The sequence below is a fragment of the Xyrauchen texanus genome, chromosome 4 (assembly GCF_025860055.1).
Source record: "Xyrauchen texanus isolate HMW12.3.18 chromosome 4, RBS_HiC_50CHRs, whole genome shotgun sequence".
Lineage (NCBI taxonomy): Eukaryota > Metazoa > Chordata > Actinopteri > Cypriniformes > Catostomidae > Xyrauchen > Xyrauchen texanus.
The window spans coordinates 1,316,925-1,337,476 of record NC_068279.1 but is presented as its reverse complement, the minus strand read 5'-3'; the positions used below and the strand labels follow the sequence as shown (position 1 = coordinate 1,337,476).

The 20,552-nt window shown below is 41.1% G+C and overlaps 2 protein-coding genes across 2 annotated transcripts in view; one reads left to right on the top strand and one right to left on the bottom strand.

The window, feature by feature from the left end:
• The window catches only part of rcl1 (RNA terminal phosphate cyclase-like 1), a 146,759-nt gene that overhangs the window by 72,768 nt on the left and 53,439 nt on the right, over positions 1-20,552 (top strand). The window lies entirely within an intron of this gene.
• LOC127643256 (cytosolic phospholipase A2 gamma-like) overlaps positions 12,866-20,552 on the bottom strand; it is a 29,499-nt gene continuing 21,812 nt past the window's right edge. The window contains exons 11-15 of the mRNA XM_052125926.1: positions 18,491-18,634; positions 15,275-15,352; positions 15,022-15,176; positions 13,106-13,274; positions 12,866-13,014 (exon numbers count right to left, since the gene is read on the bottom strand). Coding sequence (XP_051981886.1) covers positions 12,866-13,014; positions 13,106-13,274; positions 15,022-15,176; positions 15,275-15,352; positions 18,491-18,634 — 695 coding nt within the window. The remainder of the gene's footprint in view (positions 13,015-13,105; positions 13,275-15,021; positions 15,177-15,274; positions 15,353-18,490; positions 18,635-20,552) is intronic.

Below are 20,552 nucleotides of genomic sequence, written 5' to 3'. Positions count from 1 at the left end.
AATAAAAATCATTATGTCTATGGAGAGTCCTCATAAGGATAGCTGCACCAACATGTGTGTGTGTGTGTGTGTGATAGCTACATACTGCCAGTCTCTGTTCAGGATCGATTGGCTCACGGAAATTTGTAGTCTTCTTTTTAATGTGTGGCTCCAGTATCGCTAGCAAAGCATCAAACTTTTCCACAGACATTCTGAGGTAAATTTTGAATCGCTCGGGATAATTTCGCAACTCCTTGATAAGGAGCTGAAACTCTCCTTCCACTCGGCGCAATCTCAGGATTGGATGGACCCAATATTTCCTCTTTCTTTTTCTCTTTTTAAGAAGAGAGAGGGCAACAAAATCATCCTCACTGCTTGACGAATCCATTTTGTATTTTTTGCTTTTTTCCCGCAAAGGTTTAATAAATACGCATCGGACTCAGTGTGCAAGGTTTCTGTGCGTGACGAATTTTTAGGCTGATGAACACGAAAAAACGCATATGAAAATTTCGGACTCAGTGTGCAATGGCCTTAAGTCTTAAAAAATTTAAAATGTTTCTCTTAAAAAGCCAAAAAAGATCCACACTCCCCTTACATTTGTTCTTTACTGGTTTATGGATATCTATGATATGATTTGATAATACATTGCAAAATTATCATTTATTTGTAAATATATGCTGACTCATCGTTGCCCTTGACTTTTTGAAAACACCCTGACATATTACATGTACTAGTTTTATTTCTTCTTCCCTACAGAGGACTGTGCTAAAAATCAGCTCATCTTTCCCCAATCTCCCTTACATGATCATTTCTGTGTACCACCTGATCACATATCTACTTGCCCTACATTAGCAAGATGATGTGTGATTTATAAATGGCTTACAGTTTGGTTTTTGGCAATGACAAAAAGGACAACTTCATATTAGAATACCTTGGAACTCTGAATCATGTTTTATCACGCCATATGTTTTGTCCGTTAAATGCAACTAAATGGAATGCCCGACCACAAAGGAGTGTCGTTATATTGTGTACTTGGAATCTCTTTCCTGCTCGTTACCACATCTCTCTTTTTTATAAAGCATATCACATTCCACCCAATCTGCCTTTAGAAGTTATACATATACTTATTACTTATACTTATATTCTATGTTGTTATCACTGCACAATACGGTTCTGTTCATTAACATTAGTAAATGCATGTCTATATATTCACTCTGCATTTTCACATTGAGAATAAATATATTCATCCAAAAGCTGAAAAATGTTGTTTTCATATGATTTATGTGGAGTTAAGATTAAAGTAAGATGCATTTCGAACGGTTCTGAGACCAGTGCAGACAGACAGCACACTGGAGGTTAAGTCATGCACTAAATAGGGAGCAAGGGAGCATCCTATAGCTCTCTATGCAGTTAAGTGCGTTCACTCCTAAAATCTGATAAAGTTCAGTTTCAGGCTGCAGATGATGTTTGGACACTCAATGATCATCAGTTCATAGATTCACCATTTATAATGGATCAGTTTATTTGAACATGATTGGCTGTGATTGGATGATGCTGGACGTTACTTTGAATAAGATTTATTCTTATTTCTTTATAGAAAATAAGCTGTAATGTCTGTAACATCTCAAAACCCACGTATAATCAACACTCCTGGACACAAACTTTTGGATAAATCTTTCTGTAGCTTGGGGTTATTTAAAATATCACAACTTAGTCCAGCTGTCCACTTGTGAGAATTTTAATGAAAACTATTTTCTCTAGAATGTTTTAAATTTTTTGTTGTTTATTAGGTGGTGCTACTCACAAATCATACAGGGAAATTGAAGATGCACACAGCAGTCGTGCTCTGTTCTCAGTTATTCTAGTGGGGCTTGTGTCCTTCAACTCACTAGTAATGATTGATTCCTACATTATGAGTTAAATGAATGTTCCGGGTTCAATAAAAGTTTGAATTGAGGTTCTCTTCCAAAAAAAATTTTTTTCACTCTTCAAATTTATTTAATTTTTTTTTCTCATCAAAAATGAAAAAATCTTAAAAGGACGTTCAACGCCGCTGTGTTTTTGCTCTTTTAGAGGAAATTACTCCTTTAAATAAAATCACTCTTTTATGAAGGGAAAAGAACTCGTGAGAGATCTTTATAATCTGCGCTGTCGAAGCACTCAGGGGCAGGAAGTGCACAGCCGTGCAAACAGGAGAAAGCCGCTGTTGTGTGAGGGATAGCAGGAACTGGGTGTGTACACGCAGCAGTTGCAGACACGACCATCGGCTCCGAAGAAATTTTCTGAATGAACTCCCGTATTTGCGCCGCTTAAATACCCGTATGTCCGGGGGCGGGACATGCAAATACTGGCTGCCAACTCTCATTGGCCTTTTTTCATAGTTCAGAGGTGAATATCGGCGCTCAAGAGAGACCCCTAGTGTCGCTTCTCTGACACAACGTGGAGAGAGCGACAGAAGGGGAACTCTCCTTTTAGCGCACTTACAAGTGCACTAAATCGATGCGCGGGAAAACAACGTATCACTATGACACGGTTCACAGATGACTCCAAAAACGCAGTTTGATTAAAAAACTTAAATTCCGTATTAAGCCAGAAACAACAATGTTCTGAATGAAACTCACGGCTTTAGCAACTCTCTTCCGTGCTCTCGGCCAGTCTCTTAACACCGTTCTCCGTCAAAAGCGTAATCAACTGAATTTCCGCTTTAACTACGTCTTCAGCTTCACACGTTCACGTCAAAGTACACTTAACTCACGAAACTTAAACTGACTGTGTGCCTCCGTCGTCCTTTACATCTTCAGCTGAGAAAATGTCGATCTCTCGCACAGCTATTACAGAGTTACTCTCTTCACGAGCACAGCGCGTCTGTCTTCTTCAAAGCCAAAGGCGCGTCTGTCTTCTTCCTCTTCTCTTTCGCACACACCATAGACAGCGCCACCCACCAAAATAAAAGTCCCTTGGTGAAAATATATCACCGTTACATGCGGTTAAACACCGCACATGCTGCGATGCCCTCTGTCGGTAGGGAATAGTAAGATGGCCGCCAGAGCACTTCCGGTAGCTTCACCTACTGCTGGCAGTTTTCTATGAGCAATCTAGTTATATATATAGATCGGTGGCTGTGATCCATTTTCACAAATCAGAACTTAGTTGACACTTTCGTCCCAAATGTTACATGTTCAACCACCTTTGAATAATCTGAGGTTTAATGTGTTCAGGACACAATGAGAGGTCATGAAATAACCCTTGTGGGTTTTAAACAAACCTTGAAAGATTATGTTAATGCGTGGACAACTAAAGTTTAACCCCGTCATGGCCAGCCCAATCTCTAGACCTGAACCCCATTGAAAACCTCTGGACTGTGTTCAAACAGGAGTGGCATAAAGTCACCCACCAGCAATGTGAAAGACTGGCAGAGGGCATGCGAAGACGCTAGAAAGCTGTGATTGAAAATCAGGATTATTCCACCAAATATTGATTCAAGTTAAAACAGTATTGTTTAAAAATGAATATGAACTTGCTTACTTTGCATTATTCGAGATCTGAAAACACTGCATCCTTTTTGTTATTTTGACCAGTTGTCTGCATATAAATGCTCTAAATGGAGGGGTGGTGGTGTAGTGGTCTAAGCACATAACTGGTAATCAGAAGGTTGCTGGTTTGATCCCCACAGTTCAATTCAATTCAATTCAATTTTATTTGTATAGCGCCTTTCACAACACACATCCTTTCAAAGCAGCTTTACAGAATATTAGCATTAACAGACGATAAGAACTGTAATGTCTATAAAGTCGATTAATCATCATTGTGTAATTTAGATAAAATACGAATTTTAATAGTGTTTATAAATAATTAAATGATAATTGTATTAATAACCCCAGTGAGCAAGCTGTAGGCGACAGTCACCACCATTGTGTCCTTGAGTAAGACACTTAACTCCAGGTTGCTCCGGGAGGATTGTCCCTGTAATAAGTGCACTGTAAGTCTCTTTGGATAAAAGTATCTGCCAAATGCATAAATGTAAATGTAAATGACAATATAATTAAATTTAGTAAAAATCCAATTAACTTGACAGATAAACGATTAATGCACATGCACCTGTGGAATGTTTGTTTGGACACTAACAGCTTATGTAGGCAATTAAAGGTCACTCTTATAACAATTTATGACACCAAAGAGACCTTTCTACTGACTCCAAAAAGGCCCCAAAAGATGCCCATTGTCCCTGCTCAGCATGCTGCATGGAGACAACAGATGTGGCCAGGGCAATACATTGCTATGTCCATACTCTGAGACGGAGTGGCGTCGTTAGGCCGGGGCTTCCGGGGCTTAAGCCTCAAATTATCCAATTCCAATAATATACTTGTACTCTGATTATTTACCATAACGAGAATATTGCACGATTATATACAGATGTGTACCTGCGTGTCTTGCAATCAAACAAATGCACCGTTTCGCACGACTCCTCCCCTGACCAACCCCACCCCATTTTTTATACAAAATAAATACCATTCTGCACTAACTTAAATTTTATTCAGACATTTGGAATAACACAAATTATCAAAAAATGTACAACTATATACATATTAAAATGTATACAAAAATAAGACTCATAAATATCAAAAAGAAGTAACAAAGACAAATAGAAACAAATTGTAGTATATAGATAAAAATAAAAAAGAGAATCGAATTATTACACTATTGCTAACTAAATAAAACTCAATTGCACTAATCCTAAATCACACAAAGACACAAATAGAATAACACACTTATAAGGTTTTTCCTAAACTGGGCACCTGATGGCTTAGAGACCTTTTCTTATCCATTTATGTTGATTTGGCTCTCGAGCATCAATAATAACCGCCGTCAACCAATCCAGACTAAACCATTTCACCATGGGGGTGTGCAGACTCACTGCTTTTATATTATTCTTAACGATTTCACACAAACCAGAAACAAATGCAACAACATGTCTGTGAAACTGTATATTCACAGTATTATGAATGAATTGTGTTTTATTTTGTAACGTTTTGTAGTGTGACTTATTTTCATTAGTACTGTACAAAGTTAGAGGTGCGCTGTTTGATAGATTCCCCCGCTCCCCCTACCTCGGGCTTCCGGTGGTTAGACCTGAACTTCCCCCACCCCCCTCCCCTTCTCGTACTTCTGAGCGGGAGAACTTCACAGGCTGTCTCACACAAAAAACGATAGAATCAGGGCGCCTACTCCGACAAGACCCACAGTCCCACACAGTGACAGGATATCATTGACGTGACGTGCAAATGAGCGATAGAAAACTGATTGCACAAATGTCTCCATTCCCCCTCCCCCTCCCCGACATTGCCGGTAAGATGTCGCCTATACATAAATCCGGTAGTGTTCGTGACTTCTTTAGAAAGAAACAAGCAGTGGATGAGTTCGAGTGGATGCCAGAAACTCAAAAGTGTAGCAGCAGAGACAGAGTTAGCGGCTACAGGTTTGTGTTTGCTAGCTAGCTAACCTTAGTGCTCAGCATAACAACGGTTAAATTAGCATTTCTGTGGGAGAACACAAAACAACTCAGTTAACCTACTAACATTATATAAACCACTAGAACTTTATATAATTGCAGGTTAGTGTATGTACACACAAAAACACACAACAAGTATGTTTTGTTTAATTCTTAAACAGTTTCCTTTTAGTGACAGAATGTGTTCATATAAACATAAGTATATTATTTTTAAAATCAGAATATTCTTTGTTTTTAATCATTAACAAAGTTATGCATCTTGAATGGCCATAGCACTCATTTTAACCACTAGATAACAAACTATCATATTCAACCATTGTACTGATCAGACAATTTAATCTAGCAATTTGTATGTGAGCAAATTAGCGATAGCACTCGAGACCGCTAGCTAAACAGTTTTAGCGCATCAAAATAAAGCTGATGGAAACGCAAATTATCTCTAAAAGTTCACAAATGGTGAAATAATATTTTTCCATTTAACTCAACTAACTTCAAATGTTGCCAAAAAGAGTTTTGGAAACACTTTCTGTCGAGAATATTAACGCAAAAATATAGTATCACATGATAGAGTTTGAATTATGTTGAAAAATATCAGTGTGCTTTTTTGCAACATATAATCCAATTCTATCAAATTATTGTTTATCTTTTCAAAAAATGCTGGCAAAATTCCCCGTATTAAATTAAATAAATTGCAAAACGAAAAAAGCATTCAATTAAAAAAAGAAATTACCAAACGAAAAATTAATAAATAATATATATATTTTGACCTATTTCCACAAATTAGCCGTACCCTGTTCTGTAGATGAATAAAGTCGGCTGAATGACGTTCTCAGAATGTTCTAGACTTTTCTCAAGAATAGAAACTATCAGAACTATTTGTCCAATGAGTTCACTTTCAGAAAACCAGCTTTTGAACATTTTAAACGTTGAAATATTTTAAATCTGACACTCTTTACCTCGGATCACACTTGCTGAGCTTCTTCATAAAATATAAATTTGCATTATGACACTAAAATTAATTTGAGATGATGATCAAGTTCAGTTGGTGGTTAAAAGTTGCTGGAGAAATATGCGGGACATGATGCAGTTGTGATGCTTTAGATTAGATGGTTCTTTAAAATATCAGGAATGTATCATATATGTAAACACTGATATTACACGCATCAATGTCTCTTTAATATCTGTGCACACATAATAAACACATCCATGATGATCCGCTTTCGGGTCGGAACCTTTAGATTGCAATTCCTCCTCTTCTTTTTGCATTTATTTGTTAAATGACAGTAAACTGTCAAATTTCAATGAATTGTCTCAATAATCTCCCTGTTTTACCCAAACTTCAGAGGAAATAAAGTAGGGGCATCTGGGTGGCGAATCAGCGATAAACACATTTCTGTATGGAAACGGCTTCAGGGCAGATTTCTGTTGCGATAAACCAAATCTTAAACGACAAAGTGTTTTTTTAGTTGTTTTGACATCATCACGCACCCCATTTTTAGCAATAAAAGGCCATTTTAATGGAAACAGGCAGAAGACGGAAAATTTAGCAAAATTTGTTTTACGCATTTTCACTTTGTCGATAACAAAATAGTGAAAAAAATGGATGCAAACTAGACTACTGACGGTTGCTAAGCAACCATCAACCACTGGAAAGATTAACATTAGAAGTCCCGTGTGGTCAATATGAACGTGCCTGGTAGTTATAGGTATAACTGATCATTATGTTCTTTGTCTTTTGTGTTATTTATATAAAAACATTATAAAATAAAATACAGACACTTTTAGGAAAAGTCAGGTACCAGCAGGATTGTATTTTTATATTCAACAAAGTTATTACTAAAATAATATTTTCAGAATATGCAAAAGCATAAACATTTTACTTTGTTAGCTAGGCTGTGTATTTAACTTTGATTTAAAGAAGCAGAAGAATAAATGATTCTATCAGTATACAGTATTGTACTGACATGTTGCATCTTTACTTTGCAGATGAGACGAGAGTCAGGGCAGATGAGAACAGCAGGCCAATTAAAGACCTAGAGCAGCAGCGGGCAGGGGCAACTGGTCGGACCATTACTGATATAGGAGACCTGGACACAGGCCCTAAACAAGTAAAGCTAACACAATATCCCCTCGAACATTTTAGATTGCAAAGAGTGGTTTGAAATCTTTGATTGGCTTGAATACTCAATTGAGACCAGGAAAGACACAGAAAGCAACAACTAGGAAAGAGAGACACAGACAATAAATAGATGGAGACACCCGAAAAGACACCGAGACAGACAACAATTAGTAAAATATGATGTAGACAGCAGGAAAGACTAAGAGTATGGTGTGCATTAACATAAAAGGGTAGATACAGGAGTTGTTATTGAAATGGTATAAAGTGTTCTTCCAAAACAAGTAATTTGTCAGTAATGCATTTAGCTGTATTTTGTGCTTGGGGTGCGGTGGGTCCGTGTTTGGGCTAAGCCCATAGTCTCTTCAAACTCTAAAAACACCCCTGGTGAGACGCCTAAGACAGTGCTACAGGGAGACAGGAAGGACAGCTGATCGTCCTCGCAGTGGCAGACCACGTGTAAGAACACCTGCACAGGATCGGTACATCCAAATATAACACCTGTGGGACAGGTACAGGATGGCAACAACAACTGGCCGAGTTACACCAGGAATGCACAATCCCTCCATCAGTGCTCAGACTGTCTGCAGTAGGCTGAGAGTGGCTGGACTGAGGGCATGTTGTCCTGTTGTAAGACAGGTCCTTACCAGACATCATCGGCAACAACGTCGTCTATGGGCACAAACCCACCTTCACTGGACCAGACAGGACTGGCAAAAAGTGCTCTGACATGGTTTTGTCTCACAAGGGGTGATGGTCACACCGAGGCCTGTACTCTGGAGCGGGATCAATTTGGAGGTGGAGGGTCCGTCATGGTCTCGGGCGGTGTGTCACAGCATCATCGGACTGAGCTTTGAGCTTGTTGTCATTGCAGGCAATCTCAATGCTGTGCGTTACAGGGAACACATCCTCCTTCCTCATGTGGTACCCTTTCTGCAGGCTCATGCTGACCTGACCCTCCAGCATGAAAATGCCATCAGCCATACTGCTCGTTCTGTGCGGGATTTCCTGCAAGATGGGAATGCCAGTGTTCTGCCATGACCAGCGAAGAGCCCGGATCTCAATCCCATTGAGCTTGTCTGGGACCTGTTGGATGGGAGGGTGAGTGCTAGGGCCATTCCCACCAGAAATGTCCAGAAACTTGCAAGTGTCTTGCTGGAAGAGTGGGGTAACATCTCTAAAAAGACTAGCTGTCTCTAAACAGTGTGTAAAGGACAAATGCATGAAGTGTGGATACTCTCATGAGCCCAGAAAATGCCCAGCTTACGGCAACATATGCAGTGTTTGTTCACAGAAAAAACACTTTGGAAAAATGTATAAACTAGTTCATGAGATTAAACAGGATGGTTAGATGTTTATGGGCAGCATCGAAGTTAAGCAGAAAGAACAAGTGGATGTTGTACAATTGAACACCGTCTCAAAAAGTGACAATGAAATCAAACAATAGATTGAAATGTTAAAGATAAGCCACTGCATGCTTGCCTTTAAACTGGTGACAGGTGCAGAGTGTAATGTGCTGTCATCGGAGACTTTCCTAAACTAAAAATGTTCCACTGATAGTCAAGCTGCAGGTGAGTTACCACGATGGAGCCAAAGGGCAGAGTAAAGCTCAAGTGTGAGTACAAAAAGTGTGTGCAAGAACTGGATTTTCAGATCATAGAGCAAGACACACCAGCAATTCTAGGCAGAGAAGTGTGCATGAAGTTAGGTCTAAAAAAAACAAGGAAAAAACTGTTATCATGAGTGAATATGAAGATGTCTTTACGGGACTAGGCTCTGTACCAGGAATACACCATATACAGCTCAATCCAGAAGTCGTTCCAGTCATTCACCCACCACGGAAAGTGCCTGTGACATTGAAAGAAAGATTCAAAACTGAACTGAGGTGGCCTGGGTATCTCAGTGAGTATTCATGCTGACTATCACCCCTAGAGTCACGAGATCGAATTCAGGGCATGCTGAGTGACTCCAGCCAGGTCTTCTTAGCATCCAAATTGGCCTGGTTGCTAGGGAGGGTAGAGTCGCATGGGGTAACCTCCTTGTGGTCGCTATAATGTGGTTCTCGCTCTCGGTGGGGCATGTGGTGGGTTGTGTGTGGATGCTGCGGAGAATAGCGTGAAGCCTCCACACGCGCTACGTCTCCGCGGTAACGCGCTCAACGAGCCATGTGATAAGATGCGCAGATTGACGGTCTCAGACACGGAGGCAACTGAGATTCGACCTCCGCCACCCGGATTGAGGCGAGGCACTACACCACCTCGAGGACTTAAACTGCATTGGTAATTGGGCATTCCGAAAAGGGGAGAAAAAAAACAGAAAATAGAATGGAAGACCTACTGTGAAGCAGTCGGAGCCTACGGGTAAATAGTAAGGTTTCACCACAGTGACCAAACAAAATCCGAATCTGCATCGACCCTAAAGATCTCAACGGGGCGATACAAAGAGAACATTACCCATTACGCCCAGTGGAAGAGATTGAAGCAGAAATTCCAAATGCTAAAATATTCTCAGTTCTGGATGCTAATCATGGGTTCTGGCAAGTGCAGATGGATGAAGAGAGCTCCAAGCTATGCACATTTAATTCCCCATTCGGAAGGTATCTTTTCTGAGACTACCTTTTGGTGTTTCCTCAGCTCCGGACGTTTTTCAGAAATGCATAGCCCAAAGGCTGGAAGGCTTAGGAGGAGTTGTGAACATTGTAGATGACATTTATACAATTTATTTAATAATAATTTCTGATCAATCGTATCAAATGCTTTTATTAGATTGACAAATATCCCGACCACATATTCCCATTTTCAATAGCACTAGCTATTTCTAATACAAATTCCATTAGTGCCATTTCTGTTGAATACTTTAAGGGAAAACCGTACTGTCCATCACATCATATTTAGAATTTTTCTATAAATGCATCAAGCCTCGCAACCTATAATTTCTCTAATATTTGAGAAAATTTGGGTAGTAAAGATACAGGTCTGTAATTTGAAAAAACACGAGTATCACCAGACTTTTATATATATATATATATAGGAATAATGTTCGCAATTTTCATTTGATCTGGAAACGTTATGCATGTATGCCAAAGGTTTTAATATAAATTGTATTAAACTCTTTATAGGTGACATATCTAAATCATTATAATCCTTATATATCTTTTCCTGACATGTTTTTACTAAACTCGCATTTTTTGTCTCTTCCACTCCACTAATGGCACTTTTCCACAGTACGTCACGGTTCGACTCAACCCGCTTTACTTTTCTGCGGTTGCTTTTCCACTGCTGTTAGTGCCGCCTCAATGTGGGTGGGATTATAGGCTGATCGTCATAGTTTCGCTGCGACATCATCTTAAACATGACACAAAACAATAAACAATAATACGACCGCTAGCTGTTAGCTGCTAGCTCATTGTGCTGCATAAAGCAGTTGTTCATGGTGATTTTACACAAGTGTAACAGTTAAATTGGTTGTTCTAGAAGCTTCCAGTAGCTGCTCAACTAAATAAAGTGAAGCTTTCAAGCAGAGTGTAGAGTTAACACACCATCCTTAGCGTCCATTTGGTCAAACCACTTCCACTTTCTTCTGTTTGAACCACTTTGGCTGTTTTTGTTTCACGTTGTTTCATTCGTTGCTAACGAGAGGAACGTCTGCACCTCGTTTATTGACCACACTGTGGTTTTGTGCACAGCCATTTCTTTTGACAATTCGAAGGTCACGTGATGAAATGATACTGCTATCGCTGTAGCTAACTTTAAAACTAGCGGTTTGGTGTCCCGTGTCGAAAATCCAGTGACGATTCTCTCTGACCGATCAGTGATCTGCAGGGTTTTGACGTCGCATTTAGTATCGGCTTGGCTCGCTTGGAACCTCGACCGAGGTGGTAGTAAAAAAGTACCATGTACCAGTTACTATCCACAGTGGAAAACTCCAAAAAGTGAGTCGAGTCGTCCCATGCAGTGGAAAAGCCCCACAAGAAACATAGTTGATGTTATCAGCAATACTATATTCAAAATCAACTTCTCTCTTTTGTGGTTCTCTGATTGGTGGATTTCTCTTCTGTACCATGGGTAATGTAGTTGTTTACCATGTCTTACACTATCAAACAAGATTTTTAAATAATGAAGTTGAGATAGCACAGACGGATGGCTTTGACGGAAGCATATACCATCGGTGAACAAACGTATCCTACGGAAGGTCTGTCTTTAAAGGTTTATAAGTTATTGTTGAAAATCAATTCGTCTATGGGATAAATGAATGGCAATTCATTTATCCCATAGAAACAGACTGTTGCCCTCTATTGTCATTTTATAGTCATTTTGGGGTGTTAGGGTTTTGTTGACAAGGTTATGGCATAAAATTGTCTATATCTTTCCACAGATTCGGTTAGTAAGTGATTTAATGACAGTGAAATCATGTTAACACACTTATTGTTTATGTCTTGTGTTTATACTTCTGAAACAGTATTTTAATGTGTACAGATTAAACCCCATTGACTTCCATTGTAACTGTCTCACTGGAACACACATTTGTGCTTATTTTGTAAAGAAAAGGAAGGACGTGTCGAAATACATTTTTGTGGTTATCAGCATTAGCTTCACTTGTATTGAACCCGGACGATGACACCCCCACCCCCCTTTTACAAAAGTTCAAAGTGCAAAATATAAAACGCTGTCCTCTCAATTACTATCGGTCTCTGTGGGTGCAGTGATACACACTGAAGCTTGTGAACAGGTGTTTCATGTCATAGCTGATACTATATTGTCTATTACAGCATGTTTGGAACAGCGTATTGTGCAATCGGCATCCAGGAACACACTACTGTATGTGTGTTATAATAATGAGCATTTGTGCTGCTTGCTGTAATATCAAATGACTGAGACTTATTTTGGGATAACAGTTTATTCATTTATTTGTAATCAGCAATCATGAATTGTGTAATTGTTGATTTGATTATTAGTAATCAACATATTATTGCTTAATGCATGAGGGAACAGTCTTCCAAATGTAATACAGACTGAAACATGTAGAAACATTTATAACATATTAAACAGAAAATAAGTGCAAACATAATCAATCTCAGATCATGTCAGACAAAATCACATATTGCAGGAAAAATAAAGCTGATTTATGTTAAAAGATGATGGAGAAAGGTATAGATATTAATCATCATTATCTTGTGAAATGAGCACATATAGTTGATCGGTTTAGCCAATATTCAGATTGTCATTATCTGTATTAAGCACATGGACACAGTAACTCATGTTTCATTTGGCTGCTTTACGAATCTCTTCCACCAGTTTCTCTTTGTTATTTGTGATGTTTTTCCCAGCAAGCTCCATGAGCTCAATGATCATGTCATGACTGTACGACCCTTGAAAGGTTTTATATTTCTTCCTCATTTCCTCAAGTTTATCTGATAAAACAAAAACACACAATCAGAACACAGTTGATTTATTTTGTTCTATTTTTATGACTCCAGATTGTGATTGAAAATATGAACTTGCCTCCACAGTTGACGGTATTTAAGAGTGGAATGTGTATCACGGTTGGAGCGTTCCCTTTGCCTTCAAACACATAGAAGTCCTTTGGGTTTTTAGAGTCCTCACTTGGTGGGATGATTCTTGGGAAAGGGATGTTTCGTTCCTCACATTTCTTAGCAGCTTCCTTCACAGTCTGCGGTGAAAGAGCATTACAACATAATTTGGAGCTTAAAGGAAAAGTTCACTGTCATAATTTACTCACTCGCGTGTCATTCTAAACAAATGAACTCCATAAAACACAAAAGATGATTCAGCCAGAATGAATGAAGAATGACAATTCAATTCCTGAATGTGGAGTGAATTTCAACTGAGGTAGTAAAAGGGATGTAGAATTGGTAAGTAGAATTAAAATTGAATGAAATTCAAAGAAATTCACATGACTGTTTTTAAGTATATTTTTTAATAATACATTTGATTGGGGGTCTGGGTATCTCAGCGAGACTATCACACCTTCAGTCGTGAGTTTGAATCCAGGGTGTGCTGAGTGACTCGAGCCAGGTCTCCTTAGCAACCAAATTGGGCCAGTTGCTAGGGAGGGTAGAGTCACATGGGGTAACCAACTTGGCTAGGTTGCTAGGGAGGGTAGAGTCACATGGGGTAACCAACTTGGCTCTGTTGCTAGGGAGGGTAGAGTCACATGGGGTTACCAAATAGGCCCGGTTGCTAGGGAGGGTAGAGTCACATGGGGTAACCAAATTGGCCCGGTTGCTAGGGAGGGTAGAGTCACATGGGGTAACCTCCTCGTGGTGGTGATTAGTGGTTCTCTCAATGGGGCGTGTGGTGAGTTGTGTGTGGATCGTGGAGAGTAGCATGAGTCTCCACATGCTGTGAGTCTCCGCGGTGTCATGCACAACGAGTCACGTGATCAGATGCATGGATTGACTGTCTCAACTGAGACTCGTCCTCCGCCACTCTGATTGAGGTGAGTCACTACACCACTACGAGGACCTACTAAGTAGTGGGAATTGTGCATTCCAAATTGGGAGAGCTATGCTAATTATATTTATTTGTTTTTAGAGAGAAATGTTATGTCAAGTTAAACATTTGATTCTACCTATTTAGGAATAAATAGGCATACTTGATAAAAACATTATAATAAAGTAATTATTTGTCACAAAATTTGTCTTGGATTAATGAATTGTGTATGTGACTGTGTTGCATTTCTTTGAATTGCAATTCAGTAAATTCCACTTCCTATCATTCCAATTCAACTTCCTGTCGGGCGTGGCCAATTAAAATTCATGAATTGAAAGGGAGATAATTATGAAACTCAGAATTTTGCACAACTCTGAGCTTCAGCAGAATGTTCACGTAGTTTTTGTCTATACAATAAAAGCATACAGTGAGGAGGTGCTCAAGCTCCAAAAACAGCCTGATCTCATGAAATTTACATGAGCATCGCAACGGTTTTACAAAACTGAAATTATGTGCTTCATTAAACGTTTGGCTGCAGTTTCACAGTGAAATGTCCCAGCGGGGGCGCCAAAACCGAGTGAAATGAGGCGTGTAATCAGACAAGGTTTTTAAGGTGAATATCAGATGGAGGATTATTAAGTAAAATGTTCCCCCTAAACATAAACTAAAACATAAACACAAACCCGGAACATAAGTTGCATTTTTTCATTATCTAAAAGGTCCTGCGACTTATAGTCTGAAGTGACTTATTTTATGCTTTTAAAATTCGGTAGATGATGTAAAATTGTTGGTAATTTTAAACTGTCTTATGGAAAAAGGCAGCGTGAAGATTCTTCAACAATTCTCCATTTGTGTTCCATGGAAGAAAGAAAACAACATGAGGGTGAGTAAATCTTGACATAATTTTTTATATTTGGTCGAGCTATCCCTTTAAATGAGCTTTTATGAGATTATGTGTACAATACCAGGAAAGGATCGCCATCGCTGAAATCCAGAGAAATAATGAGATCAACGTCTCTCTCTTTTCTCATCACTGAGATGAACGGTGAGTTGAGCAACAGTCCAGCATCCTCATAGTCTCTCATCTCACTTGTCCGCAGAACAGAAGGCACTGATTCATCTGACAGAGTATTAGTGTGGAATAGCATGAGTAATAAACCTCAGTAGTTCATTTATTATTTACACACAATTGCTAGTTATTGTCAGGTCCATTCTCACCTGTGGTGTTGTAGAGAAAGTTATATTTCCTGCCCCAGATCGACCCAGCCATGCATTTACAAATGCTCGTCCAACAATCTGTTTAGAAAAACAGAAACAAAACCAAATACATGCAAAATGAAGGTTCTTTAATGGTTCTTAGAATCATTATCCAGTTTATGTTGTGTTTTGTGTGCTGGTTAAGCTGGTCTTTTTAACAGGGTGTCACTGGACTGTTTTCTGGTTCTGGTCTCATAAGAAGTAATGTAAAAACTACCCATACGAGTGTAACCAGTACTGCTCAACCCACTCTGAGTGGGATTCGAACTGGGGTCTCCGGCATGGGAGGTGGGCATGCTAACGAGAAGGCTAAAAACCCCAGCGTCAGTTGCTAGTGCACCTCTTGAGGCCAGGTGGATGAGATTTTACACACTGCGCAGCTACCTACCAGCTGGATACTTTACACGAGCATTCCAGACAGAGAACAACAATCAAGGGTTTGTTGGAGTAAAAATTAGTTCAGGCTCAACTTGTGCAGTTGTTGGCAGTCATAATAACTTGAATTAGTTTATGATTTCAGTGTAACTAATCTGAGTTCATAGCTTCACGTCAGGCACATCAGGAAAATGGTGAATAGAAACGTCATGGATACTGATGTAACCTCCGTTCCCTGATGGAGGGAACGAGACGTGTCGATGAGTTGACACTAGGGGTTCACTCTTGGGAGCCCAAACATCTCTGATCTTTGAGAAAAGGCCAATAAAAATTGCCGTGTGGAATTTGCATGCCACTCCCCCGGACATACAGGTATAAAAGGAGTGCCGCTTGCAAACACACACGGACATACAGGTATAAAAGGAGTGCCGCTTGCAAACACACACTCAGGTTTCTCCCAGCCAAAGACCCGGCCATTTCCACGGTTGGTTCAGTGTTGTGGCAAGAGGGAAACAACGTCTCGTTCCCTCCATCATGGAATGGATGTTACATCAGTAACCATGACATTCCCTATCTGTCATGCACTCAACGTTATGTTGATGAGTTGACACTAGGGGTCCCAATGGAAAACGCCACAAGAGCAGTTACGCAGACTGGTGGTGCAAGACAGGCAGAACTCTTTGTGCCTCATAGCCAGTGCAGCAAGCCATCACGTAACTTCCCCCACTTCAGCAGGCATGAAGCGGTCCCCTACACCTTGGGGAGTGGCTAACTGTTCAGAAGTTTAAGGACTGGCTGGCCCACCTGTAGCCTTCTCTATTGTTTTCCCCCCAAAATTTACTAAATCGTTCAGCTGGGGGCCATATAAGGTCCGTGTTGGGCGTTGTCCCTCCAAAGAGGAGGAGACCGCGGAGACCACACCCGGCCCTAAGAAGGGGGGGGGCTTTTAAGTGGAATACAACACACAGTCTTAACGGGTCGGAGCGGAAGCACATCATGCAGAGCACTTACCTCAGTATGGGGGCCTAAGTGACGCACGTACTGGGGCGGCATGTCTTCACCTTAAGGGATGGGAAAGGCGCTATGTGCAAGCTGTACACCTGGCCAGCTGACCCGAACTTTCCTGTTTGTGTCACCTGATAACACACGGGATACAAATGGCTCAACCCTTAGGTTATAAATTCTTGCAAAGGTGTTAGGTGTTACCCAGCCTCTACAGATGTTTGCTAGAGAGGCGCTGTGGGACAATGCCCAAGAAGCCGCAACACCCCTGATAGAATGGGCTTGCAGACCAGCAGGGGGAAGCACATGCTGGGCATGGTATGCCATAGTAATGGCATCAATAACACAGTGAGCGATCCTCTGTTTGGAGACAGCGCTTCCTTTCCGCTGTCCACGAAGCAGACAAAGAGCTGCTTGGAGCTTCTAAAGCTCTGCCTGCGATCCAAGTAGATGCGAAGGGCACGCACCGGACACAATGACACCAAGGCTGGGTCTGCCTCCTCCTGGGGCAGTGCTTGCAGGTTCACCACCAGATCCCTGAAAGGGGCACATAGCCCGGTCGGGGTCTCGGGATAACGTGAGAGTAAGCCAGACCAAACCTCAGGCACAATTCGCTGACAGAGAACGCCTGCAGGTCCCCTACTCTCTTAATAGAGGTTAGCACCGTCAGGAGGGTGGTCTTTAAAGAGAGCACCTTTAACTAAGCTGACTCAAGGGGCTCAAAAGAAGAGGTCCCATGAGGGAATGAGACGCAGCCTGGGGGGGGTTTAACCTCCTCACGCCTCTCAGGAATCTAATGATCAATTCATGCTTCCCTAAATACTTACTGTTCACTGCATAATGATGCGCCGATATAGCGGACACATAATCTTTCAAGGTGGAGGGGGACAGCCGTCCCTCCAACTTCTCTTGCAGGAAGGAAAGAATTGATCCTACTGTGCATCTCTAGGGGTCTTTGAACACCATTTAGCGAACAGACGCCATTTCAGGAGCATGAGGTCCAAGAACCAAGTCTGGGAGGGCCAATAAGGGGCCACTAAGAGGATCTGCTCCTCGTCCTCCCTGACCTCCCTCATTATGCACCTCTGGGAATAAAGGAACAGGGGCATCGGCCTGCGACTGAGCTGCCACACCTGAGGGTGGGAGTCCAGCTGAGTCCTCGGCGTCAGACATGATGAGCCCGCTCTCTGATGCTGCCATCGATAACTCATCTTTGTCACAAGCTCCAAAGAGTTTGCATGTCCGACGTGAGCAGGTCCCCATATCGGCCCCAGTGCTAGCCAACCCCGCCTCATACCTGTAGGTAGAAGGACCGAGTTGGGGAGCCGCTGGGGTGGCTTGCTCTCTTACGAAAGCAAGCCACGACCGCAATGTTCATGACATGACAATGTCCTCGCAAAGAGGACATGAACCATCCATGAACACTGACTCCACGTGGGTTGCACCCAAACACCTAAGACAGCGATCGTGGCCATCAGAAGCGGAGAGATATCGACCGCAACCAGGAAATGCACACAAATGAAAAGGCATCTTGAAAAAGACACTTTCATTTGCGCCACTCTTTTAGAAGAAAATCTACTCTCTCTCTCTCTCTCTCTCTCTCTCTCTCTCTCTCTCTCTCTCTCTCTCTCTCTCTATATATATATATATATATATATATATATATATATATATATATATATATATATATATATATATATATATATATATATATATATATATATATGTTTACATTTATTTGACTGGAAAATTAAAATTGAAATATGTAGTATATGTCATATTAGAAAATGTTCAACTCACCATATGGCCAGAAACTGAACCATGCATTCAAATTGTTGCATACATCCTCTGTGTATTGCTTCATGTCCAATTTTGCGTCCACTTTGTCAGTGAGATTGAGTGTTACGACTTCAAAAATCAGCTGAGATTTGCCTCCAGAAAGTTCTGTAAAAAGCAGAGAATATGTAAATTTATTTTTGTAGAAACATCAAAAATAGGTTTGTGGTTGGATTTGATTGTTTATTATCTGACAGCATATCATTTTCAATGTATTTGTTTTATTTTTTACTTTAGGCAGTGTTTTATATTTCAAAACAAAAGTGTTCTTCTCAAATCTGTAAATAAACAAACAAATTGGCATTGTGACAACTTACCTCATATCTTAATGGGTACTCAATGAACTTTATCTTTTCTACAAGGGCCATTAAAGTGGAAATGTTTAGTAGTCTATGAGGGCCGTTTTCAGTCATTTCTCTCTTTTGATCGAAGACTTCCAGTTCGGAGAGGACGCTGGTGCACGTTAGCTGCCGCTTCTCCACTGGTTTTATTGTTTGTTTGTTTGTTTTTACTGTTAGTTTTCAAATGTAAAATTTTCATTTTACATTTTCATTTTCATTTTCTGCAGCTGGGTTGCATTGTTATAATTTGACTTTATTGTTTGAACCTCATTTGGATTAGATGTGCTACTGTCTCTCTGACCTGTTCTGCTGCTGCTTTCTGAGTCGGATCGAGCTTTCTCTGCATTTTCGCTTTGATTTTAATCAGAGCGTGAGGGATCCTAAATCAGGGATTTGTTCATAGCAGTGGATTAAACAAGTGGATCTCACTATGATAAGGTACTCCTGTTACAGACTTTGCATTCCATGCAACATTTACATCAGCCTAGTTATGTACACAGAGGCTCTCGTCAGAAACGCTGCATTACTGGAGCTGGCATCACCATATCCTGTTCGAGTCATAGGCGCTTGATTCATCATTACTCAATCTGCCAGAGTATTTGTCCTAGTAACCTTAGTTCCCTGTCTGTCGCACACTTCGACGTTGTGTCGAAGAAGTGACACTAGGGGTCTCTCTTGAGCGCCAAATATGCCTCTGATCTATGAAAAAAGGCCAATGAGAATTAGGCAGACAGTATTTGCATACCCCGCCCCTGGACATACGGGTATGAAAGCGGGGAAATATGTCGAGTTCATTCCGAAATTTTCTTTGGAGCCGATGGTCGTGTATGCAGTCAGCTGTGAGTTACAGACCGTTCCTGTTCCTCTGACGCTTGCCTGCTGTTGGATCTACGGCGCACTTCAGTGGCTTTCTCCTTCTCTGCACGGTAGTGCAGTTTGCCCCTGGGCGCTTTGACAGCGCAGTTAAAAGTTCTCTAAAAGAGTTAGTTTCTCTAAAAGAGCAAATACACAGCTGGCGTTGAACGTCCTTTTCAGGACGCGTCTTTTTAAAGACATCTGTCTGCCTCTGTGTAGTTTCTGGATGCGGTTGATTTCTCCCCACCTCTGACAGACATAAAAGCTGCCTCGCGTGCCTGGGCTGCGATAACACGCAGGCAGCTTTTATGAATGGTTCGTGTTCTCAGTGCGAGAACTTAGCCATGGCAGCATTGCGGTCGCGGCTTTCTTTTGTCATGAGAGAAAGCCACTTCAGCCACCCCCCGTGCCTCGCCTCCTTCCTACAGGATTGGGGCAGGTGCCGCGGGCGATGAAGGGGACAATGACGGGCTCCGTTCGCCGGGTAAATCCCCTCGAATCACCCGCCTCCCCGGAACGCTTGCTTGCTTCCATCCGAGCTCGGGATGAGTGCGGCCTGCTTCATCGCAGCTGCATCGGAGAGCGTTACAGCGCCGTCTGATGCTGATGACCTGTGCCTGACGCACAGAGGTCCGCTATGCTTTCCCGGGTACCGCGAGCACGAGGCTGGACCGGAAACCCCCCTCACAGCTACTTGATTGGTTCCGGGCTTGTGCGCCGCTCCCTCTGTCTGAGCTGCCTCAGATTCTACCAACAAATCCAGTGACTCATGATTTTTTTAAGTTTTGCAATATTGATTTCATTGTCAGAACCATTGTCCATGAACTCAA